This window comes from Ictidomys tridecemlineatus, chromosome 11 (assembly GCF_052094955.1).
Source record: "Ictidomys tridecemlineatus isolate mIctTri1 chromosome 11, mIctTri1.hap1, whole genome shotgun sequence".
In the NCBI taxonomy this organism is placed as follows: domain Eukaryota; kingdom Metazoa; phylum Chordata; class Mammalia; order Rodentia; family Sciuridae; genus Ictidomys; species Ictidomys tridecemlineatus.
This window is the reverse complement of record NC_135487.1, coordinates 38,300,356-38,318,862: the sequence shown is the minus strand read 5'-3', so window position 1 is coordinate 38,318,862 and position 18,507 is coordinate 38,300,356. Positions and strand designations below refer to the sequence as shown.

Below are 18,507 nucleotides of genomic sequence, written 5' to 3'. Positions count from 1 at the left end.
GGGAAGGGATACACATGGGTGCTGTTTGTTATTCTTAGCTCTTTTTTTTTTTAATTGTCTTTTGGGACCTTTGGTGATTAGAATTAGATTAATCCTAATCTTTGGTTTAGGACTCAGTATAATAATTGCACCATGAAGGGCTTGTTTGTTTGTTTATACATACTGGGTAATGAACCCAGGGGTGCTGCACTACTTAGCCACATTCCCAGCCCTTTTTACTTTTTATTTTGAGACAGGGTCTCACTAAATTGCTGAGATTGGTCATAAACTTGTGATCTTCCTGCTTTAGCTTCCAGAGTCTCTGGGATTACAGGCATGTACCACCACACTTGGATTATTTTATTTATTATATTACTACAAATAATAAACACCTTCCATCCCCAAGAACAGCACTGGTGGAAACTCTTCTCGCCGTCTAAGATCCTGCCACCATCCTGGCCTCCCTCCACAGGGAAGCCACTAACTTCATTTTCCTTCATCCCCCACCTGTTGTTAAAAACAGTTTATCGGCTTCCTGTTCCTTTCTGAACAGTACATTGTTATGCTTCAGTGTTTATGAATTTCCCAAGGGCTCAGGCTATGTGTTGCTTGCTTTCTTCACTTGTCCTCATGTGGCTGTATGATATTGTCTTAGATGAACATACCCCATTGTGTTTACCCACACTCCTGTTGGGCTGTTTTGGTTCTCAAGCCTGGGCTGGCTCTCAGCATCTCTTCCTTCTGCAGGATGAGAACATGGTGAGCTTCATCAAGGGCGGCATCAAAGTTCGAAACAGCTACCAGACCTACAAGTGAGTGGGACTTACCAGCAGGAGGGCTGGGAGGCCTGGGACTGCGGAATCTTCTACCCTGGGCTGCTTTGTAGGAGGCAGAGATTATTGGCTGGGGGCTGGAAGTTTAGCGTGCTGAGCTCAGGCAGATTTCTGTACCCCCAGTGTCTCAGTGTTCTGAAATAATATCCCCCTGGTTTTCTGGCTGTGTCTGTTCCTTTGATCTCCTGAGTGCCTTCTCTGTGGCTGAGCCTATGCTAGGGAAAAATTAGACCCAGATTTCACACAAATATCTTGGTCTAGTGGAGGCAGGGAGACAGACCCAAGAACAGTCATTCGAGGAACAGCAGAATTCATACATATCCATGAAGGCCATGATCCTTTCCCCATGAAGCTTTTCTCAACTCCTTTAGTAATCAGATTGTACACACACACACACACACACACACACACACACACACACCACCCTTGAGGGCCAGAATCATTTTCATGCTCTGTGGATCCCTGACTTTCAGCCATGGGCCAGACATAGATTGTGTTTATGAATGAAAGAATGAAGGTACAATCAAGAGCACTTTTACCCAGTATGTCTCCACAGTTCTTTATCTATAATCCAGCATCAAATAAAGCTCTAAAAACTCAGTATCCCCCTAAATTTTACATTAAAACGTATTTCCCATGAAAGTGTGAGACTACTTATCTTCACCTTTCCCATGTGGTGTGACTGTTTCCCTGCAGATAAGTGTTGCTCATCAGTGTGACAAGTGTGGCTGGGGTGGAGCACCGGATTTGTCCAAGGAGCCAGACAAGTGCTCTGGCCCCACAGCCTGCCTGTCAGCTGTCAGAATGATGTCTCCAAAACACACCTGGCTAGGTCACCTCTTGCCAACTCCTGAGGCTCCTTCTGCTCTGAGAAGACTCTTGGTCACTATCCAGCCATTCCTGGGAGCTCTTCCCTACCTTCCTTGCCAAATCCTCTCCTCTACTTTGCCTCAGACATTGGGCCTTCCCCCAGTTCTTCAGATATGCCCAGCTGAGTCCTGCTTCAGGGCCTTTGGATATCATGTTTGGTCAGAAACACTCTGTACCAGGCTAGCTCCAACTCACCCCTTAGATTTTCTGCTCAAATGTCACCTCCTAGCTAAAGACTTTCTGATTCCCAGATGAGATTGGGCCCAGGGCTTTCCCTCTGAGGTTCTCTTCACTCTTTCAGTGATTTGATGGAGCTGTCCCATAGAAGGTGGGTGCTATGGGGCTGTGCTTGGTCGTTTTGTTCCCTGCTGTCTTCTAGTGCCTGGAGCTGAGAAGCCTCAGTCGTGCTTGCCAATCAAAAACTCATAAGACGTTGATAGTCCAGGAAGGAAGCAGACACTTATATATATATATATATATATTTCTTTTTGAGAGAGAAAGAGAGAATTTTAATTTTTTTTTTTAGTTTTTGGCGGACACAACATCTTTGTTGGTATGTGGTGCTGAGGATCGAACCCGGGCCACACGCATGCCAGGCGAATGCACTACCACTTGAGCCACATCCCCAGCCCCAAGCAGATACTTTTTTAAAATACTGGGAATTGAACCCAAGGGTGCCAAGGGTGCTTTGTTGCTGAGCTATATCCCTTTTCTTTCTTCTCTTTTCCTTTCTTTTTTTCTCTTTCTTTCTTTCTTTTTTTTTTTTATTTTTTTTGAGACAAGGTCGCTAAATTACTGAGGCTGGCCTTGAACTTGAAGTCCTCCTTCCTCAGCCTCCCATGTTGCTGGAGTTATAGGCATGTGCCATCATGCCTGGCAGCAGGCACATCCTGAGAATATCTGGCTTAGCCTGGGCTAAGGGATCTTTAGTTGGTGACCAGGAAGAAAGGGTTGGATTCCAACCAAGCAAACTCTTAGAAGATTTCCTGAGGGAGGGGGCTTTCAAGTTAGCCAGTGGTTCTCACCTGGTGGTAATTATGTCCCCTGCAGATGTTTGGCAAAGTCCCACTGGGGAGAGGATGCTACTGACATCCAGAGGGTGGAGGCTGGAGATGTACTAAACAATGCAAGAGACTGCCCCAGTTCTGCTCCCTTGCTCCAACAAAATTAGCTAGCCTACCTAAACTGTCAGATTGAGCAACTCTGTTCTACTCAGAATGCACAGCATGAACACATGCCTGAAAGACAGGGTGAGGCGTGCTAAGGTCAGTGTGGCTGAAATTCAGGGTGAGGAATGTGTTGTCATGGTGAGAGATGGTTAGAAATTCTTTGAGTATCAGCTCTCTGGATCTCTAGAACTGTGTAAATCTACCACCAGGGAGTTAGATCAGGCTAAAGTATAGTTGATCTTGGGCCCAGCTGGAAGGGACCCCAGCTTCTGCCCCCAGCATGTGACTGAAACAGAGCTTTGCCTGTTCCCACAGGGAGTTGGACAACCTTGTCCAGTCCTCACAGTACTGCAAGGGATCGAGCCACAGGCACTTTGAAGGAGGAGTGAAGCTTGGTGTAGGAGCCTTCAACCTGGTGAGTGGGAGTCCCCTCTCCTCATTTCCACAGTGTCTGGGTTCCAGATAAGTCTCCTCTGCATGTCTCTGCCATGTGTGGTCACTACTGCACCATGCTTGGCTATGTGCCAGGCACCAGGACCCAGAGATAAACCTCACATATCACCAACCTTCAGAGGCTCAGAACTGGGGTGTGGGTGGAGGGTGCTGGACTCAGCTCCAGAGACTCCATCTGTGCATCTCTGTGTCAAATTGGTGGCTCAAAATTTACCATGGTGGAAAACCATTATAGCACTAGAACTTGAAAAATCAGTTACATCAGGCCTTTAATGACAGGGAAAGCAACAGGCCTGGAAATAGCTGGTGACCAACAGAGGACCGAGAGCCTAGTCCTTTTCCAGGAGAGCTGGGGAAGTTTTTCTGGGAGACAGATTAAGCATCTGGCTGGATCTTGAAGGATCCATGGAGTTTGCAGATTCGGAAGGGTATTGCAGGCAGAGGGGACAGTGTGTACTCAGACAGGGAGACTGGGAAGCACTGCTCTTAGGAGGTGTTGCTGCTCAGGTCCCTGCCACATAGGACTAGGGACCTTTCCAAAGGCATGTGTGTCGGGGAAGTTAGGGCTCTGCTGTCCAGAAATCTATTCAAAGAGCAAGCCGTGGGGTGGGGTTCCCTGTCCACACTGGGGTGCCCTCATTGTACCCAGCTGTCTCTGTTCCTACAGACATTGTCCATGCTTCCCACTAGGATCCTGCGGCTCCTGGAGTTTGTGGGGTTTTCAGGAAATAAGGTAAACACTTGCCTTTTAGTGCCTTTGTCCTGCTCTGCCCCAGGACTGAAGCTGGGCTTGAAAGGGTGCAGCTGAGGACCTAGCTGCCAGTCCAGGCTCAGCCCCCCTCAGTGTGTAACTCTGGAGAAAGCCCGGATCTCTGAGTCTGCCTTCACTCCATTCTGGTCCTATGGGGCAGTTGATCCTTCCCTGGCCCCTCACATGGAGGAGAGGCTCTGGGGTGAGGGTGGGTGTGAAGGGCAGCCCTGAGGGACCTGGAGTTCTTTTCCCCTCTGATTCTTCCTCACTTCAAGGCTTTGAGCAAGTCCTTCCCTCTAGGACAATTGTTTGGGGCTCCCACCTCATCTGGGAGATACCCAAGGGAGCCATCCTGGGCTTCAGAACATGAGAGGGAACCAGAGAACTTGAGTACCCAGAAGCCTTACTGAGAGCAGGAACTTGAGTTACCTACCAGCCCCCATTGAGGGCTCTCTGGTGGAGGAGGCTGGTGGTGTGGAAGGAGCACTGGCTTGGAAGTCAGGAGCCTCATGGCCTTCCTGCGACCCTGAGCAAGTCCCTGCCTCCCCTGAGTCGCCTCTCAGTGAAACAAGGGATCCCTGCGGGCTGGATAAGAGTTGCTCAGAGGTGCACTGTCTCTGGCCCTTCCTGACATCTGCCCTGCCCGTGGATCTCCACAGTATTATTTAGATACTTTTCTCAAAAGTCACTCAATTTTCACTTGAATTTTAATGAAACCATATTACATGAAGTGTATATTATTTGGCTAGAACATTATTATAAAAAAGAACATTATTATAAAAAAAATTACGAGAGCCACACAATCTTATGAAATAGTGACTCCCTAACTCAACCTCAGGCTGCTTCTCTTTGTGAGAGGGAATTTAGGGCAAGAGTTTGACACTTGCCAGCGTGGGCCTGGAGCTTTCCTCTAGATACCATCAGGACAGAGAAAGCCAAGGAGGGAGATTGTTACCTGAGGCTTGGTGGTACTGAATGCCTGTCTTTGGGCCCTCGAAATTTGGGTTGTCAACCAGGCACAGTGGTGCACAGCTGTAATCCCAGCAACTTGGAAGTCTGAGGCAGGAGCATTGTAAGTTTGAAACCAACCTCAGCAATTTAGTGAGGCCCTAGGGACTTAACGAGACCTTGTCTCAAAATGAAAACAAAAGACAGGGCTGGGGATGTGGCTCAGTGGTTAAACCACCCTGAGTTCAATTCCTGGTGCCAAAAACAAACAAAATAAAATAAAATAAAAAAGAAAAAGAAAATTTTTTTCCTTTTTTTTTTTTTTGGTTATCATCTGTGGTCCATGACTGGAGGCTTCAAAGGTCCATCCTGTCAGTTTTGCTGATGGCAGGTAGGGTCTCAGGGTGCTGATGAAAGAAAGAGTATGAGAAAGGCCCAGGGTGGGATAGGTAACCCTAACCTGCAGCATCCAGCCTAGGCTTTGTCCCAAAGGCAGAGTAGCCATAGAGAGTTTGAGGCAGGTCAGGTTTGTGTTTTAGGAAGGACACAGGAAGGACAAGAATGCTGCAGACTACAGACTGAGGGGCAGGGACTACAGGAGGGTCTGGCCTTGCTTCTCCCCAAATTAGGCTCTGGAGGCTTCTCCCCCAGGAAGCCTTCCCAGGCACCCAGACTCGTGGCCCCACCTGTGCCCCGACCTTGTGGTTAGGATTTTCCTTTCACCACTCCTCCTTCCAACATGACCAAGCTGCACCACAAGGCTGACAGTAGATGCATACAGGGAGGAATGGGAAGGGACTGTGGGAGAGGTGGGTGACATCCAAGACCCAGGCAACCCTTTATCCTGGCCTTAGCAGCTGTGTCCCCCACCCCGCCCCCAAGGTGGCTGAGGCGCTGAGAACACAACCCTTTGCTCAGGGTCACACAGCCTGGAGGCAGCTGCTGTGGCCTCCAGGTTTCCAGACAAGCCTAGTGCTCTCTTGCCTCTGCTTCAGCAGTACAGACTCCCAGGCCCCTGGCTCTCTCTGGGAACCTCAGCCTGTCCTCCTTTCCCCCAGGACTATGGGCTACTCCAGCTGGAGGAGGGCGCCTCGGGACACAGCTTTCGTGCTGTGCTCTGTGTCATGCTGCTGCTGTGCTACCACACCTTCCTCACCTTCGTGCTTGGTAGGAGCCCTACATGGGGCCCCAGGTCTAGTGGTCTCCAAGGATCAGAGGTTGCAAACTATGTTCAGGCCTGTGGGATGGGGGTGGGTTACTGAAACCAGAAATAACAGAGCCACATTGACTATCCTGAGGCTAGCCTGCTGGACACTCAGTTCCTTCCAGTGTAACCACATTCCAGCCACAGTTTCCTCATCTGCAAAATGGGCATGATTGTGCCTACCTTGCAGGGAGTGAAGATGCTGTCTCTGTGTTTCTGGACACAAACTTGGCAGATTTTGCCACCTGACTGTTGAGCCCTGTGATATGCCAGGGTGATATCTGCATTATCTTATTTAATTCTTATGTTGCCTGAGATAGGAAGAATTATCATCCCTATCTCAGAGAGTAGGAGGTAGAGGCCCTAGGAAGGCCCTGGTAGGCTGCTGGGAAGAATACAGGAGCCTATGATGGTAATGTTTTATGCTCCCCTGGCTACCTCCTCCAGGTACTGGGAATGTCAACATCGAGGAGGCAGAGAAGCTGTTGAAGCCCTACCTGAATCGATACCCCAAGGTGAGCCCACATTCAGCCAAGCACCCCCAAGCACATGAGCACACCACGGACCCTTACATACCTTATGTATTTCATTGCAGGGCGCCATTTTCCTGTTCTTTGCTGGGCGGATTGAAGCCATCAAAGGCAACATTGACGCTGTGAGTGTTGGGGGTCTCTTGGGGACTCCCAGTCCAGCAGGAAGTCAGGCAAACAGATGCATCCTTAGTGGATAGAGCAGACTTGTAGTGGGACCCCAAGAGAGGACCCACACAAGTGTAGGGTAGGAGATTCACTTCTAACTAACGCAGTCTGGGAAGATGAAGGAAGACATGGCATCTGTACTGTAGGATTTTTTTTCTTTCCATTTTTTTTTAAATGGTGTGTTAGAATTGTACATAATGATTTGTTGTGCTGTATGATATTCTAGGTGAGGGGGATGCTTAAGGGAGGTGGCGAGTAGGAAAGGCCATTTGTTCAGAGCATGGTGAGGCTGGACCCTGGTGAGTAGAGTGTTATTGCCAGGGGCTGAGGGGAGCCAGGGAGAGTTAGAGATGGGAAGGGTCACAGTACTGGTAGAGACTCCAGCACTAAGTCAAGGCCCATAGCAGATTCTACAGTGTGGAGTGCTGGGGTTTCTAGCTGGCCTTGGTAGGACAAATATCCCAGGCACAGGTAATCTTATAGAGGCTACTGATAGACATTATTTTATCACTGTCATGTTAATTCCTTCCACTTCCTGTTATCCCCTCCAGTGTAGCTCTGTCCTACCTTTTCATTTTGTGACTGAAATCTAGAGTCCCAAAGAGGGGCAGTAATGGGCCCAAGGACATATAAGACTTAAGTGGGTAGAACCAGGACAGAAAGATCATCTCCTGGCCCCACCCAAGCCTGGCACAGGGCTGGACCACCATGCACTGGAGGAGGTCAGGTCTGCTGTGGAGGTGGAGGTCTCAAAGGGTGCAGAGGGTGGGGCAGGACACACCAGGCTGACGCAGAGGTGTCCACAGGCCATCCGGCGGTTTGAGGAGTGCTGTGAAGCCCAGCAGCACTGGAAGCAGTTTCACCACATGTGCTACTGGGAGCTGATGTGGTGCTTCACCTATAAGGGCCAGTGGAAAATGTCCTATTTCTATGCCGACCTGCTCAGCAAGGAGAACTCCTGGTCCAAGGTAGGTTGACTTCCTGTGTCAGGGTACTGGGATGCTCAGACTGACCCAGTCTGGCCATGAGTCCCTAGACCAAGAGCTAACCCCCTGGCTGAACAGATGTGCCAGATGGAATCTAAACAGGACCATACCTTCTAGTGGAACTCAGAGTTTGAAGGAACTAAAACCATGAGGAACAGAGAAACTTGTTTTTTTTTTTTTTTCTGGTGCTAGGAATTGAACCCAGAGCTTTGCACATGCCAAGTTTGCATTCTGCCACTGAGCTACATCCCCAGAATTATGTCAGTCAAGATTTTTGGTCACAAGGAATAGAAACATGGCTCACATGTCTAGGCAAGTGCTGTCCAATAGAACTGCCTGGCTCTTTCCATTTCCTTCCCACCACAACCAAAGGAAAAGTTGCCATCTCCATTGAGCACATGCCAGACTCTGAGGCTGACTTTCCTGGCCCACTTAGCTGTTGGTGATAAACCCTGGATTTGAGATCAGTTCTCTGAGACTCAGGGGCCTCTGCTCTTCCCTCACTGCTCTAGTCCTCCCAGGGAGGCTGGCTTGCCCTGAGACCACTCTGTTGTTGGGGGCTTTCTTGGGCCCAACCCTTGTGTGCCCACCATACCCATGTTTCATCACCTCCCACTCCGAGTAGAACTAAGCCTTGGGAACCTTTTTGAACTAAAAGTGACTGTGGAAGCCTTCCTGTGCAATGAGGTGGCAGGTGGGTTCACCCACTTAGGGGAGACGGGGCATGGGGCATCTACACAGCTGCTGTGAGGAGCAGTAGGAGGGCCAAGTCTCCCAGGTGTCAGGACATCTCTGGCTGTGACAACCAGCTCAGTCCCCAGCTTACTGAGGTTTTTTTTGGGTCTGTAAGTCCCTATCTATCCATAACACTGTCAGGGGGGTTTCCTATAGAAAATGGGGGTTGTAGCACCCTGAGTCCTGGGGCTTATCCATTCCTAATCTTTAGCACGTGGCCACCACAGTGTTAATCAATGTCCTACTCTAGGGATTTGGCCTGTGACCATTGTCATATGTGTCACCTTCTCTACTCAGATTTCTCTCTGCTTGGACCCTTCAAAGGTAACCCTGTGAAGATCTTTGAGTTTCTCCAGTGCTTAGCCTAAGGATTGAGATGGTCAGAAATTTGGTAGTGACATCTATGCACTTAGTAATATAAAGGGGAATGAGAGCAGCTCTGAGGCAGCCCAGAGGACTAGGAAGGCCTCAGGAAGAGGAGCTCTCTGAGCTGAGCCTTGGAGGAGGAGCTAGTGTGGTGGAGTGGAGGAAGTGAAAGGGACAGCAAAAGCAAAGGCTTGGGCCAAGAGGTTCTGTGTTACCAGGACGGGGGCACTGAGGGGTGTGGGGTGTGAGTGCAGGGACACTAGAGAGTCCTTCCTCCTCTGAGCCACTTGCTATAAGCTTTTTTTAAAAAAAGAAATTATTTTTTAGTTTTTTGGTGGACACTATCTTTATTTTACTTTATGTGATGCTGAGGATAGAACCCAGTGCCTTATGAATGCTAGACGAGCACTCTACCACTGAGCCCAACCCCAGCCAGCCATATGTAAGCTTCTTGATGACAATTACTTTCTGCCTTGGACAGACCCTGTACTGTAATCCAGCAAGGTAAATGTTTGTGGAATCAAAGAGCGAACCATCAGGTACCTTGGGGAGAAGGGACTCCCAACAGGAGAGGTGGCTGCTATGTTCTACAACATCCCTGGATAATTTGAATGTGTACAACTCCAGGTCACAAATCCATTCTAGCTCCTGGTAGCATAGTGAGGGCAAGCTGTCTGGGAGCGAGTAGAGAAGGCTCTTAGGAGAATGAGACCGACAGAGGAGAGTGGCATACTGGGCAGAGGAACAGTGCAGGCAAAGAGTAATGAAGAAGAAATGGCAGCAGATAAGCCAGAAAAGGAGTTTGGGGCAGGTGGTGAAGATCTCTAGTGACTTTTGGGGCTTTATGGTAACATCGGGTAAGGACAGCCCTTGAATGCTAGTGGTTTACAGATTTGTGCATTCTGGGCACCCCCAAGTGCCAGGTCCTGTTCTAGGACAGGAATACAAGAGTGAATAAAGTAAAGACCCTGCTCAAGGCTAATATCCTAGTTGATGTATATACTTCTACATATATACATAGTATAATACATCATTATGTTGATCCCCTTCTAATGTATGGGTAGTCAGGGATGCCTGTCAGGGAAGAAACTGGAATGTGCTGAAGGGGCAGGCCTTTCTATTACTTCAGACAGAGGAGCCAGAAGCTGTGGTGTACACCTGTAATTCTAGTGGCTCGGGAGGCTGAAGCAGGAGGATGGTGAGTTCAAAGCCAGCATCAGCAACAGTGAGGTGCTAAGCAACTCAGTGAGACCCTGTCTCTAAGTAAAATACAAAATAGGGCTGGGGATGTGGCTAGTGGTTGAGTTGGCCCTGGGTTCAATTCCTGATACTGATACTCACCCCCTCAAAAGAAAGGACCTTCAAACAGAGGAAGCTGTGGATGCAGTAGGCTGCAGATAAAGCCTGGTCGGAAAACAGGGAAACACACTATTCTGGGAATAGCTCAAGGCCTGTGGCAGGAGAGTGTGAGTGAGGGGGAGACTGTAGGAGATGAAGTAGGAGAGTGGGGAAAACTGAATCTCATAGTCCATGGTGTGGGTAATGGCTTGCAGGGGAGTAGAAATGGGAGCAGGGAGCACAGGAGACCATGTGGACTAGGAGTACAGCCTGCAGCGGGGAGAGGGTGGGGGGCTGGTGCGGTGACTGAAGGGTGTTTGTGGGAGCAGGGCCTGTGAGATTCAAGGCTGGACAGAAGGTAAAGTCACTGGGAACTGGGCGGGGCAAAGGGAGAGAGCTAGAGTGTGCTGGGGAACAGGTTTCCACAAGGGGGAACTTCCCATCAGCTTTTTGTGAAGGGTTGACTGAGGCGCGGGCTCAGCGTGGCTGCCAGATGGAAGGCTGCTTTCTGCCTCCTCCAGAGATCAGACTCCAGGATGTCCTGCTCCTATTTCTTTCTTGGCTACTGGCAGGTGTTTTCCTTGGCAGCAGCCCCAGGAAGCCTGAGCTGTGGTTCAAGGATAGGCCACTTGAGGGCAGCAGGCAGCACCCAACCGGGCGCCTCTCCCATACACTTCCGGGGGAGGGCGTGCGCAGGCGCACAGGGATCCTGTTCTGGACTGGGCTGTCACTTGTCTGTACTGCACAGTCCCACCTCCAGTGCTTTGTTCGGGCCACTCTTTGTTGGCTGGAAGGCCCCTTCTTGTGCCTCTGTGAATCTTATGTTCTTCAAGAGTCCATTCCTCAGTCGCTGCATCCCAGAAGCCCTGATGCACTCACTGTCTTTGTCTCCATCCCAGCTACTAGTTGCTTGGTCCTTCTCTCCACTGCTTCAGGATGGAGGGGATGACTGCTTTGACATAAGATCCTCCAGGATTTAACTCCCAATTCAATTCCTAAAGTTACTTCAGCTTCCTCACTGTCACTTTCTCCCCAGGAGCTTCGGGAGAATATTGGGCCACAGTGCGCTCTGAATGAGGAATTTGTGCCATTCTGGAACAGTGACTGGCAGGAGGGTTACTCACATTTGTCTCTTGCTGTCTCACAGGCCACCTACATCTACATGAAGGCCGCTTACCTCAGCATGTTTGGGAAGGAGGACTATAAGCCCTTTGGGGATGATGAAGTGGAGCTATTTAGGTAGGTCCTGCCATCCCACTGTGGACAGACCAACCAGGCTTCTCTCACAGCTGATGAGGGTAGCAGAAAGGGGCCTGGTGAGGTGGCCATCTCCTCCAGCTCTGGGCTTCCTGTCCAGAGAGTGTTCACAGCTTGTCATCTCCTGTCACCCACTATGACGCTGCTGGTCAGAACCCTTTGAATGCCCAGGTTTCCTTTCATAAGTGGTTCTGTAGACTTTGTCTACCACTCAGCCTCTTCCATCTGGTCAGTAAAACAGAGGTGGACACTGAGACCTACAGAGGGGCAGGTCCTCCTTCAGCTGAGTTAGCCTGATGCACTCCAGAAGCACAGTAGAGAGCCCACCCCACAAATGAGGACCAAACCAACAAGGTTAAATCCAGCCTGTGCCTTTTTTTCCCCCTGTGGTACAAAGGATTGGATTTGAGAGTGCTCTACTACTGAGCTACATCTCCAGCCCTCTTTGTTTTTGAGAACAGGATCTCACTAAGTTGTGCAGGCTGGCCTCAAACCTGCAATCCTCCTGCCTCAGGATCCTAAGACTCCTGTGCCTCAGGAATCCTAAGTGGCTGGGATTACAGGTGTGTGTCACCATGCCTAGCTCAGCCTGTGCCATTTCTTAGCAGTGTCACCTTGGACAGTTTCAGCATCATAAATCTTGCAGGGTTATTGTGTGACAAGTATATAATATATTTAAAGTGCCTGGCATAGGACCTGGAACCTAGTGAGCAGTCTGCCAAGTGGTGCTGTTTTCATTCTTATCTGTATCACCTGTTTGCCTCCGTAGGCAAAAAGGTTGTTAAGGGAAAGCTCCTTTAGCTGTGGCAGGCTAACGATGGGAGTCTAGAGTCTTCCTAGGGTCATGATGAGGTTGGCTGAACCCAATTTGCAGACTTGGAAGTGGGTATAATATGAACTTCCTGGACTACTACTGTCACATACAACATATATCACTTATGGAGTGCCTGCTACTATAGCAAACTCCATATCCCTGTCCCATAGAACTCTTCCAGAAGGCCTGAGAAGGGTAGGTATCATTAATACTATAGAGATGAGAAAACTGAGGCTCAGAGAGGTTCCTTCCAGCATGCAAGGCATTTGGGGTGGCCTCATTCCTATGTCCAGGCTGTTTCTGGAGCCTAAATGTCTCAGGCCTGAGGTCCCACCTGGAGGGTGGGAGAGCTGGTGGGTGAAGATCCAGATATGGAGGTGTTTAGCTGCATACTGCATATTATTCTGTCCTTGGAAACACCTGAGGAGGCTAAAAGCTTGAGAGATTGGAATTAATTAAGGCTTTGAGCAGTTTGGTCTAGGTAGGTCCTACCCTTTTTCTGGGTGTTGGTCTCCCCTGTGAAACTAGAATTAGATTTCCATTGGGTCTTCCCAGGAAATGGAGCCTGGGAGTAGAGGAGCAATAAGCCTAGTAGCATTTGGGTATATTCTTACCTGAACACTAGCCACAAACCCCTTGTCTAGCCAAAGGAAGTAGACAGGTGGTGTGAATAGGGCCTATGAAATAAGACTATAGCCAGAGACTGTTTCAACCTGGAAGGCTCTTAGAGTCACTCTTTTCATACAGATGGGAAAACAGGTCCAGAGAGAGGGACCAAGTAGAGGCTGGGTAGCCTGGGGACCCTCAGTGCTTTCTTGCTTTTTCTCATTTCTTCCCCACCCTCCTTGTCTCTTTCTCAGAGCTGTGCCGGGCCTCAAGCTCAAGATTGCTGGGAAATCTCTACCCACAGAGAAGTTTGCCATCCGGAAGTCCAGGCGCTACCTCTCCCCAAACCCTATCTCATTGCCAATCCCTGCTCTGGTGGGTAGGAAGGTCTGGCTTGATCCTGCCCTTGGGTTTGGGATTGTGAGGATTAGATGAGAGCCACTGCCTGTGGGAAGTACATGAGGAAACTTTCATGTCTCTGAGCCTGGAGAGGGTTTCACAGTTCACCTGGGATTGAGGGTAGGAACAGAGATGAACTGACCTGGCCCTGAACCTGAGAAAAGTGCTGGTCTTGGGGCATGGGGAGGAGATACCTCAGGGCAGAAAGAGCAGTTCTTAGGCCATAGCCTGGTCCCTAGGCAGAGGCATCAACCTGACTGTCCTCTGTTCCCAGACTATTCCAGTTCTGTCACATGATGATAATAATTGTTGCTCATGCTGGTATCCCCTTCATTAAAATAATCTTTTTTGAGGGCTGGAGTCTCAGCCCATGTCATATTTAACTGTGAACAAAAACTGTGTGGCTGGGGTATTAAGGCCTAAAAGATGAACTTACTTGTCCTGTTTGCTCAGCTAGTAAATTGGAGTCAGAATTTGAATTCAGCAGCATGGCTTCAGAACCTGTATTCTGAGCCACTGTTATAAAGCTAATTCAATGCCTGATTTGAGCTGGCATCAGATAAACTTCCCCTTAGCTAAAAATCATATTGTTATTTAACTAGTAAGGCAGGTAGAAAAGTAGGAACCCTGACTTACAGACCCGAAGCCAGCTCCACTACTCACTAATGCATACCTTAGGTAGCATTCTTCTTCAATATAAACCTGATAATATGTGTCTTGTCTATTTCCACAGACAATTAAACACTTTGTAACTTGAAAAGCTCAATATTTATAAAGAATTTTATTTAGAGCCTGAATATTTCTAAATGTTAAAAAATTTTACAATTAAAAATATATAGTAAAGCTGTTATTATCAAATGGAGAAAGGATTATTGTAGGAAGGGCAGAAGATGCAACTTTACTGAAAAGTTAGGGAAGAATTTTCCCAAAATGTAATCTGCAAAATACTATTTATGCAGAAAATAGTTTCAGTGATTAAATACATTGGGAAAGTGAGCCTAAACAAAGTTGATATGTTGTAGACTTTCTTGGAGATTCTTTATGCTGATCTAAATGATAGGTTTCCGAGAAGAAGCCTAAAGATATGTATGATTTTTTCCCCTTATGTGGGCACAAAACCCCCCCTCTTTTTTAATGGGATATTGGCTAACTTGGGACAATAGAACAATTTGAGAAATACTGGTCTAAATTCAAATTCCCGTCCTAGAATATAATAACTGCAACAGTATCTTTCTAGAACTTTATACAAATTACATTCCAATACTTCGTTTGATCATTTAGGAAATGCTAATCTAAGCTAACAGTTACTTGAATGCAAATTTAATATCCTGAGCTTCCTGGAAGTCAAGGCAAAACAACAACAAACAACAAAATGGAATCAGGATATATTTTATAGTCTTCATGATAGTAATGCAATTCTAAAGGAAATGGAATGTGAGTTGCCATTATTGAGCTCATTGGGGAGGACAGGAGAAAACAAGACAGTATTAAATTCTATTATCCCAAAATACTTTAATGAATTATGGCTCCTCCAATATAAGGAGTCCCTGCTGGCTGGAAAAGAGGATTTCTTGTAGGCTGGGACATGGCCTGGTCTTTAGAAATGCCAGGTTTGGACAGAGGTTGGAAGAAGACATATCAGTACCCAGGGAAGCCACAGAAAAGTAGATGAAACATATTGGTAGTTATGAGCAGAATAGTGAGGATATTGAATCCTCTGCCCCACTGCCAGTGATAGGGCCTGTTACATGTTAGGCAAGCGCTCTACCACTGAGCTGTTGTACCCACTTCCCCAACATTGAGCCATCTTAAATTCCTGACTGGGGTTAAGGTGAGATCTCAATAATATATAATGAAGTTCCCTCCATACCACTCTCAAGCCCACAACTTTACAGGCTGGGCTGAAACCTGGTTGAGAAATTAGAAGGGATTGTGAGATCCTCTGATCTGAGCTTTCATTTTATAGATGGAAAAACTAAGTCCCCATTTAGGGCAGAAATGTAGGACTGACTTGTCCTATCCCCTGACCTCAGGAAATGATGTACATCTGGAATGGCTATGCTGTGATTGGGAAGCAGCCGGAACTCACAGATGGGATGCTTGAGATTATTACCAATGCTGAAGAGATGCTGGCAAAGGGCCCAGGTGACTACACTCAGGCCCTTGAACCTGCCAGGCTAGGGAAGGTCTTTACAGTTGAAGATTCCCTCAGCCAAAAATGCTTTTCCTCGCTTCTCTATTCTGGTAACTGTCCTTTTTTCTTTCTAGACGGACCTTAAATGTCAGCTCCTCCTAGCAGCTATCCTTTGTCCCCTTGTCAAGGCCTCTCCTCTAGGCTTCCACAGCCCCTGGGCTTCCTTCTGTCATGCCTGATTCTCTGTATTGTCAGTCTCAGTATCTTTTTTTCCTACTCAGATGTGAACTCCCCTCCCCCTAGGACAGGGACTGTGTGATTCACTCTTATCCTGAGCCCTACAGAATAGGAGCTCCCCAAGTAATGAAGCAGAAATGACTAAGCCTATATCTTCTTCTCTTACACCCCTGTTCTCAGAGAATGAGTACTCAGCAGATGATCAGTGCTTGGTGAAACTGTTGAAAGGCCTGTGTCTGAAATACCTAGGCCGTATCGAGGAGGCTGAGGAGAATTTCAGGAGCATCTCTGCCAAGTAAGTACCTCTGGCTGCTCCCGCTGGGCCTAGGCCTCCTGGGAAGAATTTACGTCCATCTTCATGTAGCTGATAGCAGCCAACCCCATTCACCCATGTGTACTACTGTCTACTGTGCTGGGTACAGAGAATTCAGACCTAGACCTCCAGGCTCACCAAATCATACAGCCATGTTTCCAGTGAACAGTTTGTAATTCAGTAGCATGGGAAGCAACATATTAGAGATGGATATCTATGGCAACCCAGCCTAGGGCTATGCTGGAGGGAAGCAGAGGATGCCTGGAGGAGGGATCTAAACCTAATTGGAAATGCTAGAAAAGGCTTTCCAGTGCTGATTATTTAAATTGGGAAGTTTATCAGGCAGAGAAAGTAAGGGAGAAAGTAGGTACAGCCTGTGCAAATGCCTGGACACAGGATAAACACCTGAGATTGGGGTAACAGTGGTGAGATCCTTTGCTGCATAAGTGAAGCTATAGAGAGAAAAGGGTATAACATGAAATAAAGAAGGCTGCATGTTCTTTTGCATAAGGCTAAACTATCCTGCAGAGATGAGCCAGGAAGGATACTGGACAAGGCAGATTTGTGTTTTAAAAGTATCACTTAGGCAGCATAGAACATGGGTCAGAGCCAGGAGACTTCCCAGTTTAATGAACTATTCAGCCTGGAGTATGCAGTTGGTATTGAGGCAGGGGATAGGCTAAGTATAGACAGGACACATAGATTGTCAGGAGCCTTAGGGTATAGAACTAGAAGGCTCCCCTGTGGACTCCAACCTTTCCAAGGTTAGGTAGTGGCAACTTTCCCAAATTGGAATGCAGGTCAGGAAATCCTCATATGAAGTTATTGGGAAACTACAGAGGAGGACCTGAAGGACACCTCAAGAGCAAAAATTTGTAAGCCATGCCTTCTTCTGTTCTGCAGTGAAAAGAAGATTAAATATGACCATTATTTGATCCCAAATGCCCTATTGGAACTGGCCCTGCTGTTTATGGAGCAAGGCAGAAACGAAGAGGCCATCAAACTCCTGGAGTCAGCCAAGTAAGGCTTGGGTAACCTCCATCTGTCCTTTGCTCACTCTGAGCTCAGAAGCTGGGCAGGGGGAAAGGAGCCCTCAGGAAGCAGTTAGAGAGGTTTCTTGGGGAGGGCACACAGTCCAGAGGCCAATCATGTATCCCTGGGTACCCAGCTCTGCAGTATCATAGGAAAACTACTTCCTCAACTTAATTGGAATCCCAGAGGAAATGGGCTACCAAGGACTGGCATGAGGACCCAGGTCTCCTGCCTTCTAGTCCAGGGATATATCTCCTGAAACCACCCCTTCATGTTTAGGGACCCAACAGGACCAAGAACTGTTCCAAAGGGCATGATACCAGGGTGAGGGGGCACACAGCCTCTGGGTATACCTTCCCTTGGCTAGGACTCCACACTCATATGGATCAGTCAGGGATTTGAGTCTCTAAAACATAACAAGGGAGAAGCTCAAATAGAAAAAAGAAAAGAGACCTCCCAGAGCAGCTTCTTGTATCTAATTTTCTGCTCACTTCCAGGCAAAACTACAAGAATTATTCCATGGAGTCAAGGACGCATTTTCGAATCCAGGCAGCCACACTCCAAGCCAAGTCTTCCCTAGAGAATGGCACCAGATCCATAGTCTCATCAGTGTCCTTGTAGCTTTGTGTAGCATTCCTGGGCTGCAAGATGAACAGAGACAGCTGGACAGAGCTCCTGGAAACATTTCAAAAGATTCCCTCCCCCTGCCCTGCCCTGCCCTGCCTTTGGGGTCCACCGGTGCTCCAGTGGGATGGCACAGCAAGAGTATCCATGCAGAAGCAAAGCTGGCATTTTCACTAGTGTGGCCACATGCCTTTGCCAAGGGCAGAGCAGGTGGAGCCCTCTGCCTGCCCTATCACACATACGGGTACTTGTTTTTCACTGTGATGTTTAAAGAGAATGTATGAACAGTTTACATTTTCCTTAGAAATGCAATGATGGGATTATAGTTGGCTTTAAAAACAAAACCAACCAACCACCTGTAAACCTTTGTTTTCACCCACACTGATGTGGCAGTAAATCTCTTTTATAAGATGCCAAAGGCCAAACTGCTTTTTAAGCCTCAGCAAAGACCTTCCTTTCAGAGGACCTAAAGAATATCCAGAGGGTCTGTGACTCTGAATTTGAGGTTCCTAGAGGTAGGGCACAAATGTCACAAACAGACACTCTCATACTTCATATCCCCCCCCCCTTATTAACTGTCCAACTTAAAAATCAAGCAGGTATTTTAGGGAGATGAAGTTTGAGCCCATCTGTAGAAAAATCAATTTCCATCAGTAGGGAACAGGGATGCCAAGGCCCAGCAGAGGCACCTTGTAACCTTTGTGCGCCAAAACCAGGAACTTTGTGGGAAGTGAGGGAGGTGGTTTTCAGAAACCAGTCTG

The 18,507-nt window shown here is 47.9% G+C and overlaps 1 protein-coding gene across 7 annotated transcripts in view; it reads left to right on the top strand.

The window, feature by feature from the left end:
* The window catches only part of Ttc39a (tetratricopeptide repeat domain 39A), a 49,115-nt gene extending 31,301 nt beyond the window's left edge, over window positions 1-17,814 (top strand). For 5 of the 7 annotated variants that reach the window (XM_040288656.2, XM_078026235.1, XM_021726846.3 and 2 more), the window contains 13 exons: window positions 727-791; window positions 3,167-3,266; window positions 3,972-4,037; window positions 6,062-6,170; window positions 6,655-6,722; window positions 6,803-6,862; window positions 7,712-7,873; window positions 11,478-11,569; window positions 13,262-13,382; window positions 15,440-15,650; window positions 15,958-16,072; window positions 16,994-17,110; window positions 17,620-17,814. In XM_040288656.2, the coding sequence (XP_040144590.1) occupies window positions 727-791; window positions 3,167-3,266; window positions 3,972-4,037; window positions 6,062-6,170; window positions 6,655-6,722; window positions 6,803-6,862; window positions 7,712-7,873; window positions 11,478-11,569; window positions 13,262-13,382; window positions 15,440-15,650; window positions 15,958-16,072; window positions 16,994-17,110; window positions 17,620-17,743 (1,410 nt within the window). In that variant the 3' untranslated portion in view covers window positions 17,744-17,814. The remainder of the gene's footprint in view (window positions 1-726; window positions 792-3,166; window positions 3,267-3,971; window positions 4,038-6,061; window positions 6,171-6,654; window positions 6,723-6,802; window positions 6,863-7,711; window positions 7,874-11,477; window positions 11,570-13,261; window positions 13,383-15,439; window positions 15,651-15,957; window positions 16,073-16,993; window positions 17,111-17,619) is intronic. The other 2 variants (XM_040288658.2, XM_078026237.1) reach the window with 1 other exon arrangement.
* Window positions 17,815-18,507: the final 693 nt, after the last annotated feature.